The 19,407-nt window shown below is 42.5% G+C and overlaps 3 protein-coding genes and 1 long non-coding RNA gene across 6 annotated transcripts in view; 2 read left to right on the forward strand and 2 right to left on the reverse strand.

The window, feature by feature from the left end:
• Positions 1–1,088, reverse strand: part of LOC139218293 (enolase-phosphatase E1-like) — a 28,351-nt gene extending 27,263 nt beyond the window's left edge. Inside the window, exon 1 of the mRNA XM_070849857.1 lies at positions 689–1,088. Within this exon, the coding sequence (XP_070705958.1) occupies positions 689–707 (19 nt within the window). The 5' untranslated portion in view covers positions 708–1,088. The remainder of the gene's footprint in view (positions 1–688) is intronic.
• Positions 1,089–2,445: 1,357 nt separating this feature from the next.
• On the reverse strand, positions 2,446–7,234 carry LOC139218026 (uncharacterized). Of its 3 annotated transcripts, none has more exons than XM_070849557.1 (6): positions 7,125–7,234; positions 6,864–6,889; positions 5,569–5,760; positions 4,078–4,274; positions 3,774–3,804; positions 2,446–3,243 (listed from the first exon to the last, which is right to left on the reverse strand). In XM_070849557.1, exons 1-6 carry the CDS (start codon positions 7,181–7,183, stop codon positions 3,143–3,145), a joined length of 606 nt encoding a protein of 201 aa, XP_070705658.1. In that variant the 5' UTR covers positions 7,184–7,234; the 3' UTR covers positions 2,446–3,142. The 3 variants fall into 3 exon arrangements, with proteins under 3 accessions (XP_070705658.1, XP_070705660.1, XP_070705659.1); XM_070849559.1 differs by having other exon boundaries at positions 7,092–7,223; XM_070849558.1 differs by having other exon boundaries at positions 7,028–7,221.
• Positions 7,235–9,583: 2,349 nt separating this feature from the next.
• LOC139217505 (uncharacterized) lies at positions 9,584–11,434 on the forward strand. Its single transcript, XR_011585626.1, has 3 exons — positions 9,584–9,678; positions 11,120–11,246; positions 11,379–11,434. It is a non-coding gene; the product is annotated as an uncharacterized lncRNA (long non-coding RNA).
• Positions 11,435–13,194: 1,760 nt separating this feature from the next.
• Positions 13,195–19,078, forward strand: znf512 (zinc finger protein 512). The gene is made up of 12 exons (XM_070849858.1): positions 13,195–13,393; positions 13,662–13,751; positions 14,388–14,492; positions 14,728–14,852; positions 16,208–16,294; positions 16,434–16,532; positions 16,631–16,798; positions 16,927–17,124; positions 17,300–17,401; positions 17,726–17,788; positions 18,114–18,212; positions 18,335–19,078. The coding sequence occupies exons 1-12, from the start codon at positions 13,195–13,197 to the stop codon at positions 19,076–19,078; spliced, it is 2,079 nt and encodes a 692-aa protein (XP_070705959.1).
• Positions 19,079–19,407: the final 329 nt, after the last annotated feature.

The following is a 19,407-nucleotide window of genomic DNA, read 5'->3' on the forward strand; positions in this document are numbered from 1 at the left end:
CTAGTAAGTGGAACTTGTGTCAAGGTTGTCCTGTAAAATATACTTACAGTTAAAAATACAGTAATAACAAGTTTTGATCCTCAACTCGAGGATAATAACCATCTTGTTATCTTAAAGTAATCAAAGTGTTTGCCTGCACGGATGTTTGCAGTTATACTGGTTCATCAGCTCCCTTGTCAGATCAAAAGTGCCAAACTCTTTAAGAATATAATGCTTTTCCAACTGTGGCATGTCAAAATGTCTTCTGAAAAAAGTCATAAAGGTCTAAATGATCCCACTTTAACAAGCCAATCATGGGACTGTCGATCAACCCTCATGAATAACCTGACAGAATAAGCTTTAGCAGCAACATAAGCTGCTTTCAGGGCCTCTTGTTTGTTTCACTTCATGATGCATTTACAGAAAAACAGCCCAAAATGGTATATCAACAGTATCAGCTGAACCAGAGGCACACTGTTGATGCCGGCTGATCTTATGCAGCACTGTAGATATCACAGGGGCCTTAAAGCTGCATTACAAATAGCCGATACATGATAGCGCCATATTTTTAGATACATCCAAGCATGACATTCTCCTACACACCAGACATCAGAGTGCAAAACAAAACATACAGTCCAGCAGGACCTTCAAATATCCATGATGAACAGCTTGTTTTATGTACTGAAGGGGTAGTGTGGAGATACTTTACCTTCTACTGCTTCAGTCATGGCTAACAGCAGTAAATCCCTTTGCGCAGATTATCTTGCCATGAAAACAAATATTTAAGGTAGATCCTCAACTCCTCTGTGCAGTTTAATCCCAGTGTTTAATTCCAATCCAGCAACGTCATGAGAATGGCTGGCGCTGAGGATATGTGGAAAACTTTAGCAAGAAACTTTGGCCCCCACTTGTAACACTACACCTCTTTTTCCATCCTTGTTGCTTAAATCTGTATTTTCCTTTTCTTGTTCCAGAAGTCAAAAGCTTTTCGTGGGTCCAAATGGTAGCGAGGTGGTCCAGTGAGCTGACTTCCGTCCCAGTGGATGAGGCTGGGGAGACGGACAGAGACCAAGTTAAGGTGGTCACTGTCTTTGCCCTTTGCCTGGTTAGGGCTGAGGTTGTAGATAGAGCAGGCTGCCCCCCCCCCTCCTCCTCCTCCCCTCTCTAGCGGCTCTGACAGAATTAGATCGACCACGGGGGAACTGACGGACGATGGAGGGGAAACAGAAAAGTGAGATTGAGAGAGAGCCAATGTTGCTGCTGGAGTCACATGATCACAGAGAAGACGGTGGTTTCACTTCAGTAAAAATCACTTGCACATAAATCATAATCTAACATTCAGTCTCATTTGTTTACATTTGTTGGATCAGTCTGAATAAAAGCATGAATCAAATTAGGCACCGTTACATTCATGCCATGTTTCTGAGCCTCAGGCCCTGAGTTATTCTTAGAGCGGCCCGCTGCTGCTGGTATTCTGCTTCGCCTTTTTAGGCCAGAGGCGTGACCCTAACACCCCCCACCCCCACCTCCATGTTAGCTAATCCCCCTCGTCCAGACCTCCACCGCTCAGTGCAGATCTGTCATCAAGTGGAGAGAGAGAGAGAGAGAGAGAGAGAGAGGGAAGATCAAAATGGCTGAAGTGCTGGCAATATAAGCTCCATTTGCTGCGGTTGTCGTGGCACCACAAGTGAAACTCCAGGTCCAGGTGAACACACAGGTGATATTTCTTTGAGAGAAAGTTAGCTTGCATGTGTGCCAAGTCCTAATTTAGAGGACTGTTCATCGTCCTTGAGGCTCTGCCTCACCAGGATTTATAACTTTTTAATAATTTTAATGTGCGGCCTTGACAGGAACGGATGAAAATAGAGGAACTGCAAGTCCAATTACAACATGTATGAATGTGCAAACGTTTTTTTCATCCCAAAATAAGGAACTTTTCTCACACTTGACTCGTCTCTGCCAAGTGCGACACTCAAGTTCTCTCCTCCAGTTGACTGCTAAAGTGCAGAGATGAGACATGTAGTTGTGTCTGTGTGTAGCAGGAGATGAACGCAGCAGGACGGACAGTGACTGATTTACATGGGCACCGGCGGTTAGTGTTGTTTTTGGATCACAGAAAAACCTCTTATGTATGTTAAAGGTGCAGCAAAAACCGCAGAGGGGAAGGAAATAAGGAGAGAAGCTCTTTCAGAAACACAAATTCATATAAAACATGTAATTATTATGTTCTATGTATGTAAATGAAACTTTAACCACAATCAACCTTTGCAAACTTTGTATTCAGGCTTGAACAAAATTGGGGGTATTGAACAATTATTCCAACTTTATGGGCAACAGTGTATTATATATGCATGAGATAAGTTGGAACAGAAACTGTGATGGGTGTGTTTAAATGAGACCATATGAGACATACTTTCTGGTAGACATCCGTCACATTTGCTTATCTGCAACAAACTTACACACACATGATTATTATTAGTTTAATACTTTCAGGAGTACAAAGCTGCAGCGATAATTATTTCACAACGATGAAACTAACTCTACTACACCCACATGTTAACATGCACATACCACAAAAAGGGCATCTCCAAAGCACGATTACTCGGGTTGTGAAGTAACTGTGGTCATAAGCCTGACTTTACATTCTCATTGAGCAATTTTGTTTCCCAGCCGACGACTCATTTAAGTCCAGCAAGCTATTTTATTCTATTAATTATTGATTCTCATTAAGCAGCTCTGTCGCCTGTCTGTCTGTATCAGTCGTGCACCTACAAACTCATTGAAATATGCTCAAACTGAGATCAGTGACATCAGAATGGGCCACGAGCCAACAAATGTGGGCTTTTACAGTCACATTTTTATTCCAAAGGAGCATTGTTCTTGTGGAAAGCCCTACTATAGCAACATTCAGCCACATGATTAAGCCTTGTCCTTCTTTCATCCGTTTCCCTGTACTTCACTTTAGATTAATGATAAAAAGCTTAAGCCCAGAAATATCTATCTACCCAAACAACTATACTTCAGTAATGGGAATAATAGCATCTTTCCGTTATTATGTCTTTGCAGACAATGACACATGCATTATATAGCACATCTTGAGGGGCATTTCTTGAGATAATATTGTAGATACTCATGACACATGTGTGCATGTTAGTAACGGCCCTTACGGACCTAATTTCTTGCGCTCTTCAACAACAATGATTATCACAGTGATCGCCACTGTTGCTATTCCAAGAGCAGCCTTCCACCAATGGCGCCTCATCCCTGAAATGAAGAAAACAGGAGCAATGAGTGATCAGGTATCAGTTACAACTCAAACAAACCTGAAATGATTTGGCTCACATATTAGACTGACAATGCTAATGTCAATATTCTTTAATCTGTTTTATTTTTGTCTTTGTCTACTTTTACACAGTTATGATTTTACACTGATGTCCAGTGTGAAAAGCAAACCAGGCAACCCGTGATCAAACACATTTCCACTGACCTCCAGCTTCACTCACCCTATTTAGAGTGGAAACTGAATGTGCACATACTCAAAACATTCACTAAAATCCCCCACTGTGCTAGAGGGCTGGTGAACTGTCTCCCCACTGCAGCTCATCAGGAAAGTACAAAAATATAGGGATTTCCATTCTAAAAAGACAAACTGTATCATCCTATTTTTACACTGATTACACATTACAAGGGAGATATCCCTTCACAGCCAATACACACAGATCAATGATGCTTTTAATGTGCATACGGCCACGTGAGTGAGGCTTAAAGGTGTGAAACGAAAGCAAATCGCTTACAAATGCAGGCTGTGTTGTATCCATCTGAGACCTGAAAGAAACAAACAAACAAAGCAGCACAACACACTGTTAAATGGGAACAATGTGAGGATTAGATAGAGCTTTATAAACACAGTCTACCTTCATATGTATATTTCAGTTTCTACATGTATTGCTGAGGTCAGTAGAATCATTGAAGGGATCTTATCAATAGTCATCTTGTCTTTTATTTATTATTCGTCTTTGTCATGTCACCATGTTGTTGTATGTGTTAGGTGCCTGCTGCCTGTATTAATTAACATTAAAAAAAAAATCTAGTCATTACCATGGAAACTCCGAGAAAGGTCCTAATTTCAATCCAGGCGATATCGTTGCGATTACATTGCAGCAGTCTGTTCTCATGGAACAGACAGTCCACAGTGAGGCAGACGTCCGCGTGGGTCACCTGCTTTTTGCTGTCAGCTAGAACATAATTACTATCGAATGTGTGATGCATCACCACCAGAATCACTGGTTTCCCACCTGTGAGCACAGAGACGGCACAACCATAAGTCAGAAAGAGTCAGAAACAAGATGAAACTCACGGGGAGAGATCAGTGTTCTATATTTATGATCATTATTTTCACATACACGTAACATACAATGCAAATAAACAGTGTTTCTTGTTTCTGAATATAGGATTAACAGGTGTAATTCAATTAATTGATTAATTGAAGTGATTTTTTTTTTTGGGAACAGCAGAACGAGCTTTAACCCTCTCATGCATAGAGGTCACTACAGTGTGCAGCTATTCAAAAGCTGTTTTCTTGTATATGCATGAGCTTTGATGGTGTAGTTGCACATCAGCCGCTACAGTGGATGTTACTGCATCATCTCATAACCAGTGGGAAGCCATTGCAAGTGGAAAAAAAAAAAAAAAAGTGTGAAGCCAAGATGGCCGACAGACAGCCAGAAACACCAAGTTGCTCATTTCTTTCTGTTCAAACCTTTTATAAAAAGAAGAAAAATATGGTGACATCAAGTAACATCTAAGGAGTAATGCAATTGCTTAATTTTCCAAGTATTGATTTTATATTGGGAGGAAATTATGATTAATCACATGTCCACTGAATTGTACATCATGCATCAGTAGTTATATTTCAACTACAGGACATGTAAATATATCTTTATAAAATTTGTGTTGAAAATTGTTTTTTTTCATGCCTAAAGATGAATAAAAACACTTTGCAAAAAATCCTGACTGAGGTAATAATAATTCATGCATGAAAGGGTTAAACTCAAAATTATATAACCACCTTTTAAGGTTGATATGGAGAAACTGCCTATTTACACATCCAAGCGTATACAGAGCAGCATTAGCATTGATTCGGAGTCATGTTTCTGTCCACCTGGTAAGAAAACATGGCGTCGTGGGTCATAAAACCAAAGCAATGACTTAAAATATTTGGGAGGTAACTGCGCAGTCACGTGCTGAATGTGAGTTCATGAGCAGCACTGGTTTTTCTCCCTGGAGATGCTCACACCGCAGTTTCAAAAATCAGCAGCAGCGACAGTGTCTAAATTATTGTGGATGAGCCACAAAGCTGTGAACTCATGGAGAATAAAGGAAAATAGGCTACATCTGCTCTCGAGATGTTATAATAGACAGTAAGTATGATATCTCAAACAATGTGGTTCCTTGGGAGGAACTGATGAAAATAGGGGAATTACAAATTTAATCAATTAGAACATGTTGGGAAAAGTGTTTTAATACCAAAATAAGGAATTTTTCATCCATGTGAAATTGGCCAAACGGTGGCAGAAAGGTGTTTCCTACCTGGCATGTTCTCCAGGGCATTGCTGACGTCCGCTCCGACTCGCGAAGAGATCGGACAGATATTCAGAATGTAGTCACAGTCTGCAGCAGAGGACATCTCAGTGTGGCCAACGCCTTGCAGCTTGGCAATAAGGGCCTCATAAGCCACGTTCCTTGTTCCCGGGATGTGGACATAGAACCTTTTCCATGACGCTAAGACAAAGAAGAGGGTTTGCGTCAATGCTTAGCTGTAACATAACTTTGTGTAGCCACACCACCAGAACCACATGTAGGGAACAAAAAAAAGCAACTTAAAACCACTACGTCTTGAATTTTCATATGATTATAGCATCTTAGAAATGATTCTGCAGTTCTTCTTCGTTTTGGTCTATAATTGAGTAGTTTAAACCCCCAAACTGGGTCACTTAAGAACTTAAGAGTCCCTAATGTTCATGCACGCACACATGTAAGCACTTATCCACGCTCCTCTGGCGTTTTGATCAGGATGACGGCCAGTTATGTCAGAGCTTAGCACAACTGAGCGCTCCCTTCAACACCACGGATGCCATGAACGCAGCATTTTGACTCTACAAAAGGAGGGAGTAAGCCTTGTGGAGCTCTCCGGCAAGCCATTAGCATACTGACAGATTCTGTCAGAAAGAGCTGCAAGTATCACAGCCGGAAGTGTAACACAGGATGTCTGTTCATATTTGCAGTGTATATCATTTACCACAGGCGTCAGTGTGGGGTAGTGGAGCAAGTGAGGCTTCATAGGAGGCAGTAGGCTGCCTAATACACTCAAATAATACTAATATAATATACTCAAATCAGACTCAAACAGGTCAAGTCTGTCTCACTTTTAGCTTGTCAGTCCTTCAGGGCTGTTCCAAGCAGCATTCAGCTGTTTGCCAATGCAACAGTCGCTGCTACAACAGCTGATTAGTGCTTGATTCAAAGAAAAGGGGGGAATTAAAAAGGACATTTGGCCTGAATGAGTTCTCCTGCACTGCTAACTGCTATGCCAATGCTCCTGTAAGTCTCTCTACCCCTACAGTGGTAGAGAAATGAGTATAGCTGTTCTTCGGTTAGGGAGGCGGCCAACTGTTTGTATACGTTCTTTGTTTCTTTCACTTTCACTTTGTAGTACAGAATCCTGTGTTTTACAGTTACCAGCCAATCATCCTTGAACCTTGCACACATGCTGTTTGCTGATAAGAGCAGCTTTAAATCCTGTCTGTTGTAATTACTTAATGTTGTTTACTAGCTTAAAGACTGAGAAACACATGTTTAAGAACACGGTAACTTTGTTTCCTCACCAGGTGTCACTGACTGATCCATGTCTCTGAGGAGGAGATAGAGAAACACAGAAAAGTCAACATCACACAGTAAAAGAAACCAAAGCTAAAGAAGAAGCTGCTGTGGAAATGTTGCTTTGTGTGTGTTCTCTGTGCTGGTCCAGCACAGACAGCTGTGAAAATACCTCGGAGACAAATCAATATTTCTGCGATGCATGGTAGAGATTCAGAGTTCACAGCCTCACTAACCTTAATCACAGCTTTATAGTTTTGCCTACTTACGACACAGAATTATAATTCCTTTGAAATGGATGGGGCATAGTCGTCCGCCTCGTAGTCATCGACTCCTCTCTGTCAAGTGTGCCACACTTTCACTTTTGCTTTGACATGTTCCCCAGTTGGCCACTAAAGAGGAAGTGGAAGGATGTGACCTGTATTTGTGCACAGCAAGACATAAGTGATATAATATTAGTTATATAACTAATGTGGATTTATACATTCATTTGTTATTTAAGTTATTTAAAGAATTTCTACAGTACATATGCCTAATCCACTGACAGCCAGCCTGCTCTCACAGATAGACTGCCCCCCCCCCCCACCTTCCGCCTTTCATACTGCTGCTGCCTTCAGGGTCTGCTCGTAAACTTCTATGCCGGAGTGGTGAAATGACTGGCTGACTGAAATACATGTGGTTGATGCATTCACGTGTGTTGGTAGAAAAGAAATAAGAAAATAAACTGTAAAAGTTTGATTCTCTGGGAGAAATCTTACAGCAAAAAGAGCAGATGCAAGTATTTGGTTATTATGTGAGGAAAAATATGTGGAATTAATGCATACAGCGATCTTAATTGTACAAATATATATGTGTGGGTCATGCTCTCTGGTCCCTAAATGCACATAATCAGTCAATTGGGCTTCAGGAATGATCAATAGTTCTGTCTTTTAATGTCAGTGTCTCATTATATCAGTTTAAATCAGTGATACTACTTTTTAAAATTACATGTATACTGAATTACTTTAATCGTAACACACAGACCCAAATCCTAAACTATGTTGTAGAATTTATATTCTTCTGCTCATTAGAAGTTAGCAGGCAAATGTATCCTGTTTAAAGTATTAAAGGTAAAAGAACTAATGCATATAAGAAAAAATAAGACGTATTGACCCACAGAAGGGAGTTTAGCATGATATATTACATTATTGGCTTATTATTACGACCTATTGGACACAGAGACGTACACCTGTGGAGCTGAGGTGGATTACACATCTCCACCATGGTTGAGAAAGTTCAGAAACAGGTGCGTTTCTTCAGGAAACTTAAAGTAGTTGGTACAGAGGAGCAGTGGAAAGACTGGAAGCATCACAAACTGGACAGAAGGGCTCTGCAGCGGATGATTAAAACTGGTATCTACTGAGCATCAGTGTTATCGGTGAGGTGACAGGATATTAAAAGACAATACCCACCCAGACACAGCCTGCTCGCCCTGCTGCCGTCTGCCAACAGATACACAGGAACCCTCTGTCGTGGCACCAGACTACAGAGCAGCTTCTCTCCTCAGGCTGTGAAACTCCGTAACTCCGTTCATATTTAACTACTTTATAGTCAGTTTAATCAGTAACAACTCATATGGTTTGTTTGTAATAGAAGCTGTCAGATGAATGTAGTGGAGGAAAGCGTATGTCATATTTTTTTCCTCTAATATGTGGAAGTGTAGCGGTATAGAGCAGTGGTGGAAAAATACTCAGATCAAAGGTAAATACTCGACTACAAGTAAAAGTCCTGCATTCAAAATCTTACTTAAGTAAAGGTATGTAAGTCTGATTGTGTATATATATATATATATATATATATGTGTATATATATATATATATATATATATATATATATATATATATATATATATATATATATATATATATATATATATATATATATATATATATATAAATATATATAAATCTGATATGTCTGGATTAATGTTACTGCTGCTGAATGTGTGTGCTGCATTTTACTGCTGCAGATGTTTAAGATCTGTGCAAATTGTAATGACTTTATATACTGTCTGGTAGTTTAATCTACAGCTGTTCATCATGGTCTGTGAGATCATCATGAGTTCGTATCATCACAGTGTCTATTTGCGCCTTGGTTCTTTATTTGTCATTATTATGCACAACACAAAAACAACATAGCATTTCGCCAAACCCCTGCAAGGACCACCAACCTAACCTGGAGGTCTTTGGACTGTGGGAGGAAGCCGGAGTACCCGGAGAAAACCCACAAGCACGGGGAGAACATGCAAACTCACACAGAAAGGCCTATTTCTGCAATATCCTGCAGGATATTTGGATTAAAAAAATAAAAAAAACATGGTTTGGGTTGAAATAATAACCAAAATACAAATATATCAACACAAACCTGGCTACCTTGGCTATTTACACCCACATTTACTGTTTACATTTGTGTATTTTTCCAACTGGCTCTTGAGGTGGCGGTGTTTCCGACGGGCCGTGAAGGCAGCAGCAGATGCGGGTCTTATTTGTTGTCTCCAGCAGGAGGGCGTTCCGCGGAAGAACACACACACACACACACACACACACACACACACACACACACACACTCTCGGCCCAATTATGCCGGTGCTCCCGCGTCCTGCCTCTTATTTAGATGCTGTCAAAGCTTAGGATTGTACCCCAGAGGCTGTTACCCACCCGGACCAGGCCTTCCTTGATGTTAGCCCTCCTGGTGGTGTCACTGCCGGGGGAAAGGCGGCGGAGGAGGCCGGGCTCGAAGACATGGAGGCTCGCCGTCCTTGCAGAGGGAGTGAGCTGTAGGACGGTAGGCTCTCTCCTCTCCCTCTCCGTCTCTCTTTTGGTGTTTCTCCCTATAAAAAGGCAGCCAGGACGGGCTGAGGTGAACCCACTGCCTGCTAGCTTCCTAACTCTGCTGTAGCGGACGTGTTTTTTCGCACATCGTCGTCTAACGTTAAAACAAAATGATATTTTTTTTTTTATCATCCACACAGACAATGATGGTGGTGCTTTCAAGTCCTTTTTGTTTTTTTTAATGGACAGAGATAAATAAAACACCACACACTTTCATTATCTTTTAACATTTTCTGTTCTTCTTCAATAGCTCAGTTCTGTTTTTTCGTTTTTTTTTTAAAGCAGCAGGCAGTGGCCTTGAACGTTGCACGCCAGGGATGCATCACATCCACATTTACAAACAGCAAATGTCAAGCATGATGGAAACACACACACACACACACACACACACACTGTAAACATGAAGGCTGCTGCAGGATGCACTGCACACTGTGTCAGCAAAACCAGTGTCGAATACTTTAAAGAACCGTAAACTCAAATAATCTCAAGGTGCCACAGAGAAACCTTCATTCGCAGGCGTATGTGAGATGTTGCACACTGAAGATATATCAGATATTTTGATTTGAGTAGAAGCAGCTTTAATATATCACTGTGAAAACATAGATAGTAATAAAAAGTATATGCTACTGGAGTATAATGGGTGATGCATTTAGGTGCACCTAAAGGTGAAGGTGGTGTTCATTTTAATGACTTACTCTATGACAATATAGATATTTGTCATTTATTTATATGTTGTATTATAATGTAGATTTAAAACTAATAACTACAGCTGCCAAGTAAGCGTAGTAGTAAAGTATAAGTACCGTGAAATAGTTGAGTAAATGTTCTTTTCACCACTGCCAGCGATAACAGTGTGTTATATACAGCTTGGTAGCTTAACTTTTAATAATGTATCATTATTAATCTTTATTTATTTTCATTTGAATAATCTAAAGCAACCAAAAAATCTAAGTTTTAGTAGTAAAAGTACTATATTTGTCTCTAAAATGTAGTGGAGTGGAAGTAGAAAGTTGTGTAAAGTAGAAATACTCAGTGTGTCAACTTTGTGTTTAATCACAGTCTTTGGGCAAAAGTTAATTTTCAGTAGTTGTAGTTCGAATCACATCAGAATCTCTGAATAAACTGCACTGATTCATGATGATATGATACGACAATAATGCTGTATCTATATATCAGTGAAAAAAAACAATAATGTTAGGAGATTTGTTCATAAATGGCCACATTATGTCAGAGAAAATGTGTCACAGATATAGAAATGCTAATAATTCTGAATTATGTAACCAAGTAGATGCAGTGTAGATATTTATAAGACTATTAAACAGGACCCAGAATGAAGCCTTGATGTTTTTCCACCATCACCACATCTCTTGACTTTCTCCCTTCTGTGTCTCCAGTGGTGATTTCTTCAGGGTGTCGGCTCTCCTAGAATGGACCACATTGGAGGGGATATGTCACCTTTGTATGTGCCAAGAAAGAGGAAATCTGCCCAGTCACAGCCTAAAAGTGGAGTGCCATGTCCAGGTGAAGAAAATCTACTCATTCAGATCGCTCAGCTGGCTCTGTGCTAAATTTAGCAGTAAAAATCCAGTCGTTTCACCTCTCGTTGCTCCGTGTGTTGTTCTGAGTTTGAATCAAGTTTAATTTCTCCAACAGTTGTTCAGCGAATGCCTGAAAGAACCTGTGAGCTAAATTCAGCTGGATACCCCAAGGTGAGAACAACCTCTGCGTCTCTAGTTTGTAGAGGTGCCTGAATGTAGGTGTCCGTTTCCGTCTTCTAATACTCACAGTCTGTCGACTTTATGCCCTCGAATGTTGTAGAATGACGAGTCTCGGGCTCAAGACGCTCTAAAGATGAAAAGAACTTACGGAAGAAAAAGGTAAGAGACTCTTCCACCTGTTGCAGATTTGCATGAACAGTTATATGACATAAAAAATACTAATTTCTTGATACATCATGGCCCTCAAGTGTATGTTATTGTACTTGCCTCAACTCTTAAACACTTTTTTGTATCTCTTGAGATGGATCTCTAGAACTTACATGCATAGTCATATTAAAAAAAACGGTGGCTGACAAAAGTTGCTGTGGCGTACAGATAGAAAATGACTTTCCAGAACATTTAATTGCAAGCTTTGGTCACTTGAGTGTTTCGTATCGGCTGATAGAAATCAGCAGGGTGGCGTTCCCTCAGCTTGGCTGGAAATAGCCAGACATCCTGCTGTGGTCTCACACCAATCTGTGCTCCATCAGTGAGGTCTGGAGGTCGATTCTCAGAACAAGAGGAGGCTGAATCCCACAAATGTTGTGAGACGTGTTTAGGAAGAGCGGAGATGGATCTATTCGCTGCACAGAGAGTGAGCCGTGAAATGCTGTGGTTCTCCATGAGGGCACGGGACGTTCAGCAATATGCTTTTCCCCGGTTCCCCTGACTCCAGACCTTCCAGCACACATTTAGGAGGCTGAAATCATCACATCGTCTCATCTCATCTTTGTAGCAGTAAACGTAGGGAGAGGCCTGATCATATGACCTTCACTGTACCACACAGTACAGCAGCTATGCCCCACCAAAACACCTTACTATCCCTCTAAAATAAGATCAGTAATGATGAGCTCAGTTTTGCTTCATTCATTTGGTGTGTGATTGTGCCAACTTTACTTTTTCGGCCCTGCACTCAATGCTTAAAGGCTTTATTTATCTCTTAATAGTAAAGAACTCTCAAAGAAATAATTGGAATTGGGCACCAACTGAGACTGCTGCCTGACATGGCACACACTGGCACCAGACAGATCACTGCTTCATGAAATTAGAAATAACACAGAAAGCCTCGTTTGGACCTGGTTCATAACTTACCCTGCCCGCACTGACGGCCAGTTCTCTCCTGGCCCTTGACTCCTGCATATCACAGTCAAGCTGTCGTCTGTTGTTTTGAGCTTTCATACATTTGTGCCTCAGATATCATAATTGGGAAATTTGCTGCAGACTTTGTTTGCCAAGTTGTCACACAGCAATTATTAGTGACATAGATCAATGATGTAATGAATATGTATTCATGAATAATCTGTTCCACCTGTTAATGTTTGTTGTTGTTTATCAGGTATGAGGAGCTCCAGAGTGTTTCCATAGGAACGGTCGATTACCCAACCACCAGCTGCTCAGTGATGTCATCAGGTGGCCTGGCCAATGGTGCGGACCCAGGGTCCATGGCTCCGCCCTCTGCAAGGCTTCCTCCAAGACTGGTGGCGAAGGACGTGTGGCCCCAAGGCCCAGAGTCCAGCCGGGAGCAGAGCCAGCCTCAGGACCAGAGCTGGAGCTCCAGCAGGGACAGAGGCCCCGAGGCCTGGCCCCCGGGTCGAGACCGGCCGCAGGAGCCGGTCTGGAACTCCGGCAGAGACCGAGCGGGACACTCCAGTCAAGACCAGACATGGATTCCAGGCAGGGACAGGGCCCACAGCGGACCAGATGAGGCCTGGATGACGGGCAGGGACCGCGGTCCTGAGCAGGGCTGGGCGGCCGGGAGAGACCGAGGACAGGATCAGGCCTGGGACGCAGGCAGGGAAGCAGGAAGAGACCGGGCCTCCTCAGGGCCAGAGCAGGTGTGGGGAACCGGCCGAAGCCAAGACCAAAGCTGGAGCAACACGAGCAGAGACAGAGGGCATGTCTGGAGACCTGGTACGTCAAGACTCACATTACCTGGACTGAATACAGCAGCTCCTCTACTATAAAGTATTCTGATACTGTATGTATGTATAGAAATAGTATGTAATAGTATTTTAAAAATCCTAAATATATGTGTGTGTGTGTGTGTGTGTGAGAGTGTTTTGGGATTGTTCAAAATGTAGTAACATTACAGGAGTCTGTAATGTTTACAGACTCCTTTCACACGTTCTTTGGTTTTTGATTTGGAGACTCACTTTGTTCTGCATGTGTTTCATTGAAGACCTGAACATGAAGAAAGTCCAGAGAGTGGAGATGGAGCGAAGCCCGTCTGTTAATAACTTCCCACAGCCTCCAGAGAGTAGAGACTCTTGTAAGTTACCATCCGGTCTGATATGTAACAACTAATATATGTATATATTGTCTATGTGCATATACACACATGCACACTTTGCTTTGGTTTACACAACTTTGAAAAGTTGTTTAATTTGATCAGGAAACAATCCAGTCTTCCCTAAATAAGATATAAAGTGGACTGACCTGTTTTTGTGCTCGGCAGCACCATTAAAGGACTCTTAAATGATTGGATAGAGTCCTGTTTGGTCAGTAGAGGGCACTAATTTAATTTCAGTGATAGCACCATTATTTTCTCAGCTTAACTGATGATATTATGAACCTAAAAAACAATTATATTTATTATTAATGAAAGTCAGAATATCTCTGGCAGCGGTCTGCGCAGACTAATCGATGAGGAAAGCAGCAGGCTGTAACTGAAGCTACCTGCACAGGAGGAACACGGCTGGAGGACAGTGATGATTGATGTGTTGAGCTTAATGAGCACAATCAATTAGCAGGGCTGCGATAGTCTGGGTGATAAATACTGAGGACAGCAGTGTTTCTCATCCACTCCAAACATATTGCAGTATTGCAATGGCACGAACAAACAGTGAAAATATATTCTGGATCTAAATATAATCCAGTCTAATCTAATCTAATGTAAATATTTCAGGTTCAGACGCAGCCAGTGTTGGTGAGGCCTCGACAGCCCAACCCAGCGAGGACCAGAAGCCCCCCGTCGTCTCGACCAAGAAGGAGCCTCCTAACTACCCTCCAGGTGAGAGAGGCTGCCAGCCATCCCCTGCTGTTTATATTTAACTTTGTCTTTACTTGATTAAATTAATGTGCACCAGCACGGAAATGTAGGAGAGTGAAGTCAAGAATTTGTTGATGTGAAAAATAAGAAAATGGAATGAATTAAACTTGAAATTCTGCAGCAACATAAAGATCCATCTGAAAAGGATAAAGGCTAAATAGAATATAAACCACTTTTATTGGTTGACATCCACCAGGAAGTCAAGAGGAGCGTTGGCAGCTCCAGATCGTGGCCAAAGGCAGAGTCACCTGTCCGAAATGTAAAAGTGTCAGCAGGAAGACTGTGGAGGGGCTGAAGAAACACATGGAGAACTGCAGACTGGTGAGCACACAGTGTTTCAACACGAAGTCTACACGAAAGTCATTTTAAATACAGTACAGTATATGTATATACACTGTGTGTGTACTTTAAAGGAGTGTATTTCAGCCCTGATATAAGATTGTAAATCGTGGATATTGGCCTTCTCTCAAGTGGTCGGTGGGAGAGGAAGCTATCAATAGGGCTGTGAGCAATCATTTGTGGGAAGCAGAGTATTTGGCACTGCACAGTAGTAATCACTGAAGACACATTCTGCTGTTTCCTTCCTGCTGCTGAGTCCCAACACACTGGCATTTATCTGTACTGTAAAACTCTTTGCTTTGCAGCAGATTCACTGTACAAACTGGCACATATCCTGTTATAAAAAGTACCTTTGTGGATGAATATTATTGTCATTTTAAGACCATTTCATGCCACTACAATAAAGAAAGTACAATGTAAGAGCCAAATTATCATGACAACTGTTTTTGCTGTTAATTGCTGATGTTTAGCAGCCTGTGAGGCCTTTACTGGTAAAGCACAACTCCCAGTATCTTTATTAAACAGCTGATTAGTCAGCAGTTAGTTAAGGAAGGAGGTTGTCTTACAGTTGGTTTGGCTCATTACAGCTTTTTAAAGAACACAACCTCTCAAAGAGCAGTGAACCTGTAGGAACACTCAGACATTGGAATAGGATCCTAATTAGATAAAACCTAAATAAAATATTATTAGCCTCAAGTAACACTTTGTCTTCACTTCGCTCCCTTTAAGGTCGCTGGTGTAACAATTAATACGTAACGACGAGGGCTGAGAAAAATGTTTGAATGGAGTTTAAGCTGTCAGCCAGGAGCAGCGTCACAGTAACTGTCAGCTGACAAAACAAAGAACAGTATCGGCCTACGGGGCAAAAAGCCAAAGAGCCGCGTTGACAAATAATTGCCGGCATGGACATTAATGTTCACAATGTGGCTTCATGTAATCCTGAATGACATTCATCACTTCTCTGCCTTATCAATCTCCCTTGACTTGTTTGTGACATAGACGCCACCACAATAACTGTTGATCGAAGCACCGCAGGCGTACGCCCACTGTGTGTGTGTGTGTGTGTGTGTGTGTGTGTGTGTGTGTGTGTGTGTGTGGACAGAATCAGTACGACCAGAAATGACAGCAAAACGTATCTCAGCTTTTTTTTTTTCATTCGGATGTGGAAAAAGATCTGTCCAAGTCTGTTCAAGTCGAGAGGAAAACCTGCTGTTTATTCTGGCATCATGTTGGTTAAAATGTTGGCAACACACATGTTAACACATCGGACAATTATTGAGGTCAGAATAACAATAGCGGTCATGTCCATAGATATAACTCTAATCTGTTGTGTGCAGCAACCCTTTACCTGTCAGCACTGTGGGAAACAGCTGAAGTCTTCAACAGGGATGAAGTATCACGTCATGGCCGACCACAGCCATCTGGTAAGACTATTCAGCGCTACTCTCCATTGTGCTTTCAGTTTTTAAACTTTCCACATTGAATTATTTCCTCTTACTCATCTTTCAGCGCTGTAACTACAATCAAAGCTTCCTCTGAAGTGTTTATTTGCTCTGTTTTCAGCCGTCAGCAGATGATGGCAAAAACCTGGATGACCGTGTCATCAAAGACAAACTGCGTAAAATCCTGAAGAGACTTGGCAAATTAAAATGCTCTAAAGAGGTAAAGTGACCGATCGTATTCATTTAGATGAGGAGATTTATTAAAACGAGCTTAGAAACCATGAAACTGTGATCTGATCTTTTCTGTTTTCTTTTCAGGGCTGTTCTGCGGCCTTCACCAGCATCATGGGCTACGTGTACCACATGAAGAAGTGTGGGAAGGAGGAGTCCGAGCTGGAGAAGATGCTGCTGAATTGCTCTCACTGTGGGAAAACCTACAAGTCCAAGGCTGGTCTGGAGTACCACCTGAAATCAGAGCATGCTCCCGTGAGTCGTGGGTTTTAAACAGAAACATTTAATTGATTATGCAAATAAAAATCAACCTGCTTTACTGTATGTTGACTGGCTTACACTGGGGTCAATCTAATCCAATTTTTTCCCCTCCTGTTGCCCAGACGCCCCAGAAGAGTGAGGAAGACGAGGCTCTGAAGGCCCAAAGGGAGGCCAACCCAGAGAGGACGGCCAGCGGCAGGGTGCAGCGAGCGTCTGCGCAGGTGGCAAACTTCCACCTGGCTGAGATCGCCAACAACGAGCTGCCCAAAGACTGGCCCAAGAGGAAGTTTCAGTCAGACCTGGTGCCAGATGACAAAAAGGCAAGAGAAGACTCAGTTTGTCTTAGATGTGTGTACAAAGCTGGTTCACAAACCAGTAAGAGTGTGAAGAACTGAAACAACTTCCAGTTCCCCCTCATGTCAGAGTAGACTGAAGATATCAGTGTGCCTTCATTGGCTCTCATTGACCTCCTCTTGTTCATGTCTCCCTCCCCAGTTGAAATACGCCCGACCAGGCCTGCCCGCCTTCAGCCAAGAGGTGCTGAGAAAGTGGAAGAACGAGGTGAAGCTGCAGAGGAAAGTCCAGTGTCCCAACCAGGTGGGAAACAGCTCTGCATTCTGCAAATCTGTATTCATTTGTTTCTAGTCTGTCAATGTAGGGGGCAAGGTTGTATGTATATCATGTTCTAATAAGTGGGACTGAATTTTGTTTGTGTGCTCTATTTATTTATCAATTTGTTAGTTTATTGAATTATTTGTCAATTATTTTACGCTTTAATGTCACTTTCTATTCTAAGTCAGGTTTATCCCCCTCATAGCTGATTTATTTTAGCCTCACATGTGATTTTTAAATCACAGAATCGAGTTTAATCTGTTTGTAAAAGTGTTTCTCTGTGACGTGCGGATTATGTGTCTTCTTCAGGGTTGTGGCAGCACCTACACCAGCGTGTCTGGACTGAAGGCTCATCTGGGACTCTGCACAAGGGTACGTCGGCTTTGTTTTCTTCATCCCTGAAATAAAAGTAAACATATGTACATTTTAAAATGTGTATTAATTAAATCTGTGATTCCTGCATTTCCAATTAAGCTGTGAAGTTTATTTTGTATGTTTATTTTTACGAGCTACACATGCTCACAACACTGAATACGGAGTTTTAGAGACTCTGTATATGTTAAATTAATCCTACGTTGTTCAGAATGATCACTACAGTCATATTCTCTACTTTCATGACCACAACTCCGATGCAGCAAATTATTTCTCAATGGTTCAGGCTTGATGATCTCTTGTTTTCCTTTTGGCGTCATTTCAGGGGGACTTTGAAGCTGGAAAATACAGATGTCTAATCTGCAATAAAGAGTTTAACTCTGAAAGTGGAGTGAAATACCACATCAACTCCGTCCATTCACAGGTGAAGTATCTGATTAACAGAAACCCTCTGTCTGTTTGTGTTCCTGCATGCAGACAATATTTAACGCTCTCCTCCTCCCTCGACCCCTCTCTTGTCTTCCCTCTCTCCCCCTCTCCCTACAGGACTGGTTTGTAACAAACAAAAAGGCCTCCAAGAAGTTTGAGAAGTTCCTCAAAAGCCAGCCCAAGGAGTTCGTCCATAACGTGGACAAGCAGGTCGTGGATCATTACCACCACAACCACCTCCAGCATCATCAGCAGCATCACCACCACCAGCACCACCACCACCACCATCACCACCATCAGCAGCACCATCAGCTTCAGCACCAACCCCTGCAGCACCCTCTGCAACCACTGCACCACCTCCAGCACCAACCCCAGTTCCTCCACACAGAGCACCAGAACCTCCCCCCACAGATGGACACGCAGCTCCAGCAGCCGATGCTCCACTACACCCCCTTAGAGCCTCCCCCCGGGCCGATGTGGGTGGATTTGGACCGGAGAGGAGCCGTGCCGGGAGCGGAGCAGGCCCCGATCGAGATGGAGATGGCGGACGTCGACAAGCCAGGAGAGGACAACAGCGGGATGGTGGAGGAGAAAAGGAGGGAGAAGGGGGAGAGAGGAGGGGAGAGGGGGAAGGCAGACGTGAAGCGGAAGGATTGCTTTGCTTTCGGAGGTGGTGGCGGTAGCGGCAGTGGTGGCGGCAGCAGCAGCAGCAGCAGTAGCAGCAGTAATACCGGCAGCTCGTCCAGCGAATCAGAGGTGGAGCAGCAGGACAGGCAGAGACAGATCGACCAGTGGAACCTGAAACGACCGGGCATCATGGAGCCCCACCCTGAGGCCGGGAAGCGGCAGAGGAACACTTAAAAAGACCCTAAATCCTAGAAATTCTGCTTTCTTTAGCACTCGTCATGCACCAGAGCTGATTTTAACAGAGGTAGAAGAAGATGCGATCGAGTGTCCGTCCCTACTTTATTTGTTGTCACAACGTTGTCTTCGCTCTCCACGAGACAAACGGGTGAGAAGGCAGCTGATGACAGAGCTCCAGTTTTCAGCTTCTATAACATTTCTTGGAAGCTGAGAAGAAGGATGATGGACTCTGAACACTTCTGGTGCAGAGGCCGGCGGTTGTAATTGTATAGCCTCGGGAAATGTAGTATACCGTTTATCTGTGTGTTTATCTGTAACACATTCTT

Source organism: Pempheris klunzingeri, chromosome 18 (assembly GCF_042242105.1).
Source record: "Pempheris klunzingeri isolate RE-2024b chromosome 18, fPemKlu1.hap1, whole genome shotgun sequence".
NCBI lineage: Eukaryota > Metazoa > Chordata > Actinopteri > Acropomatiformes > Pempheridae > Pempheris > Pempheris klunzingeri.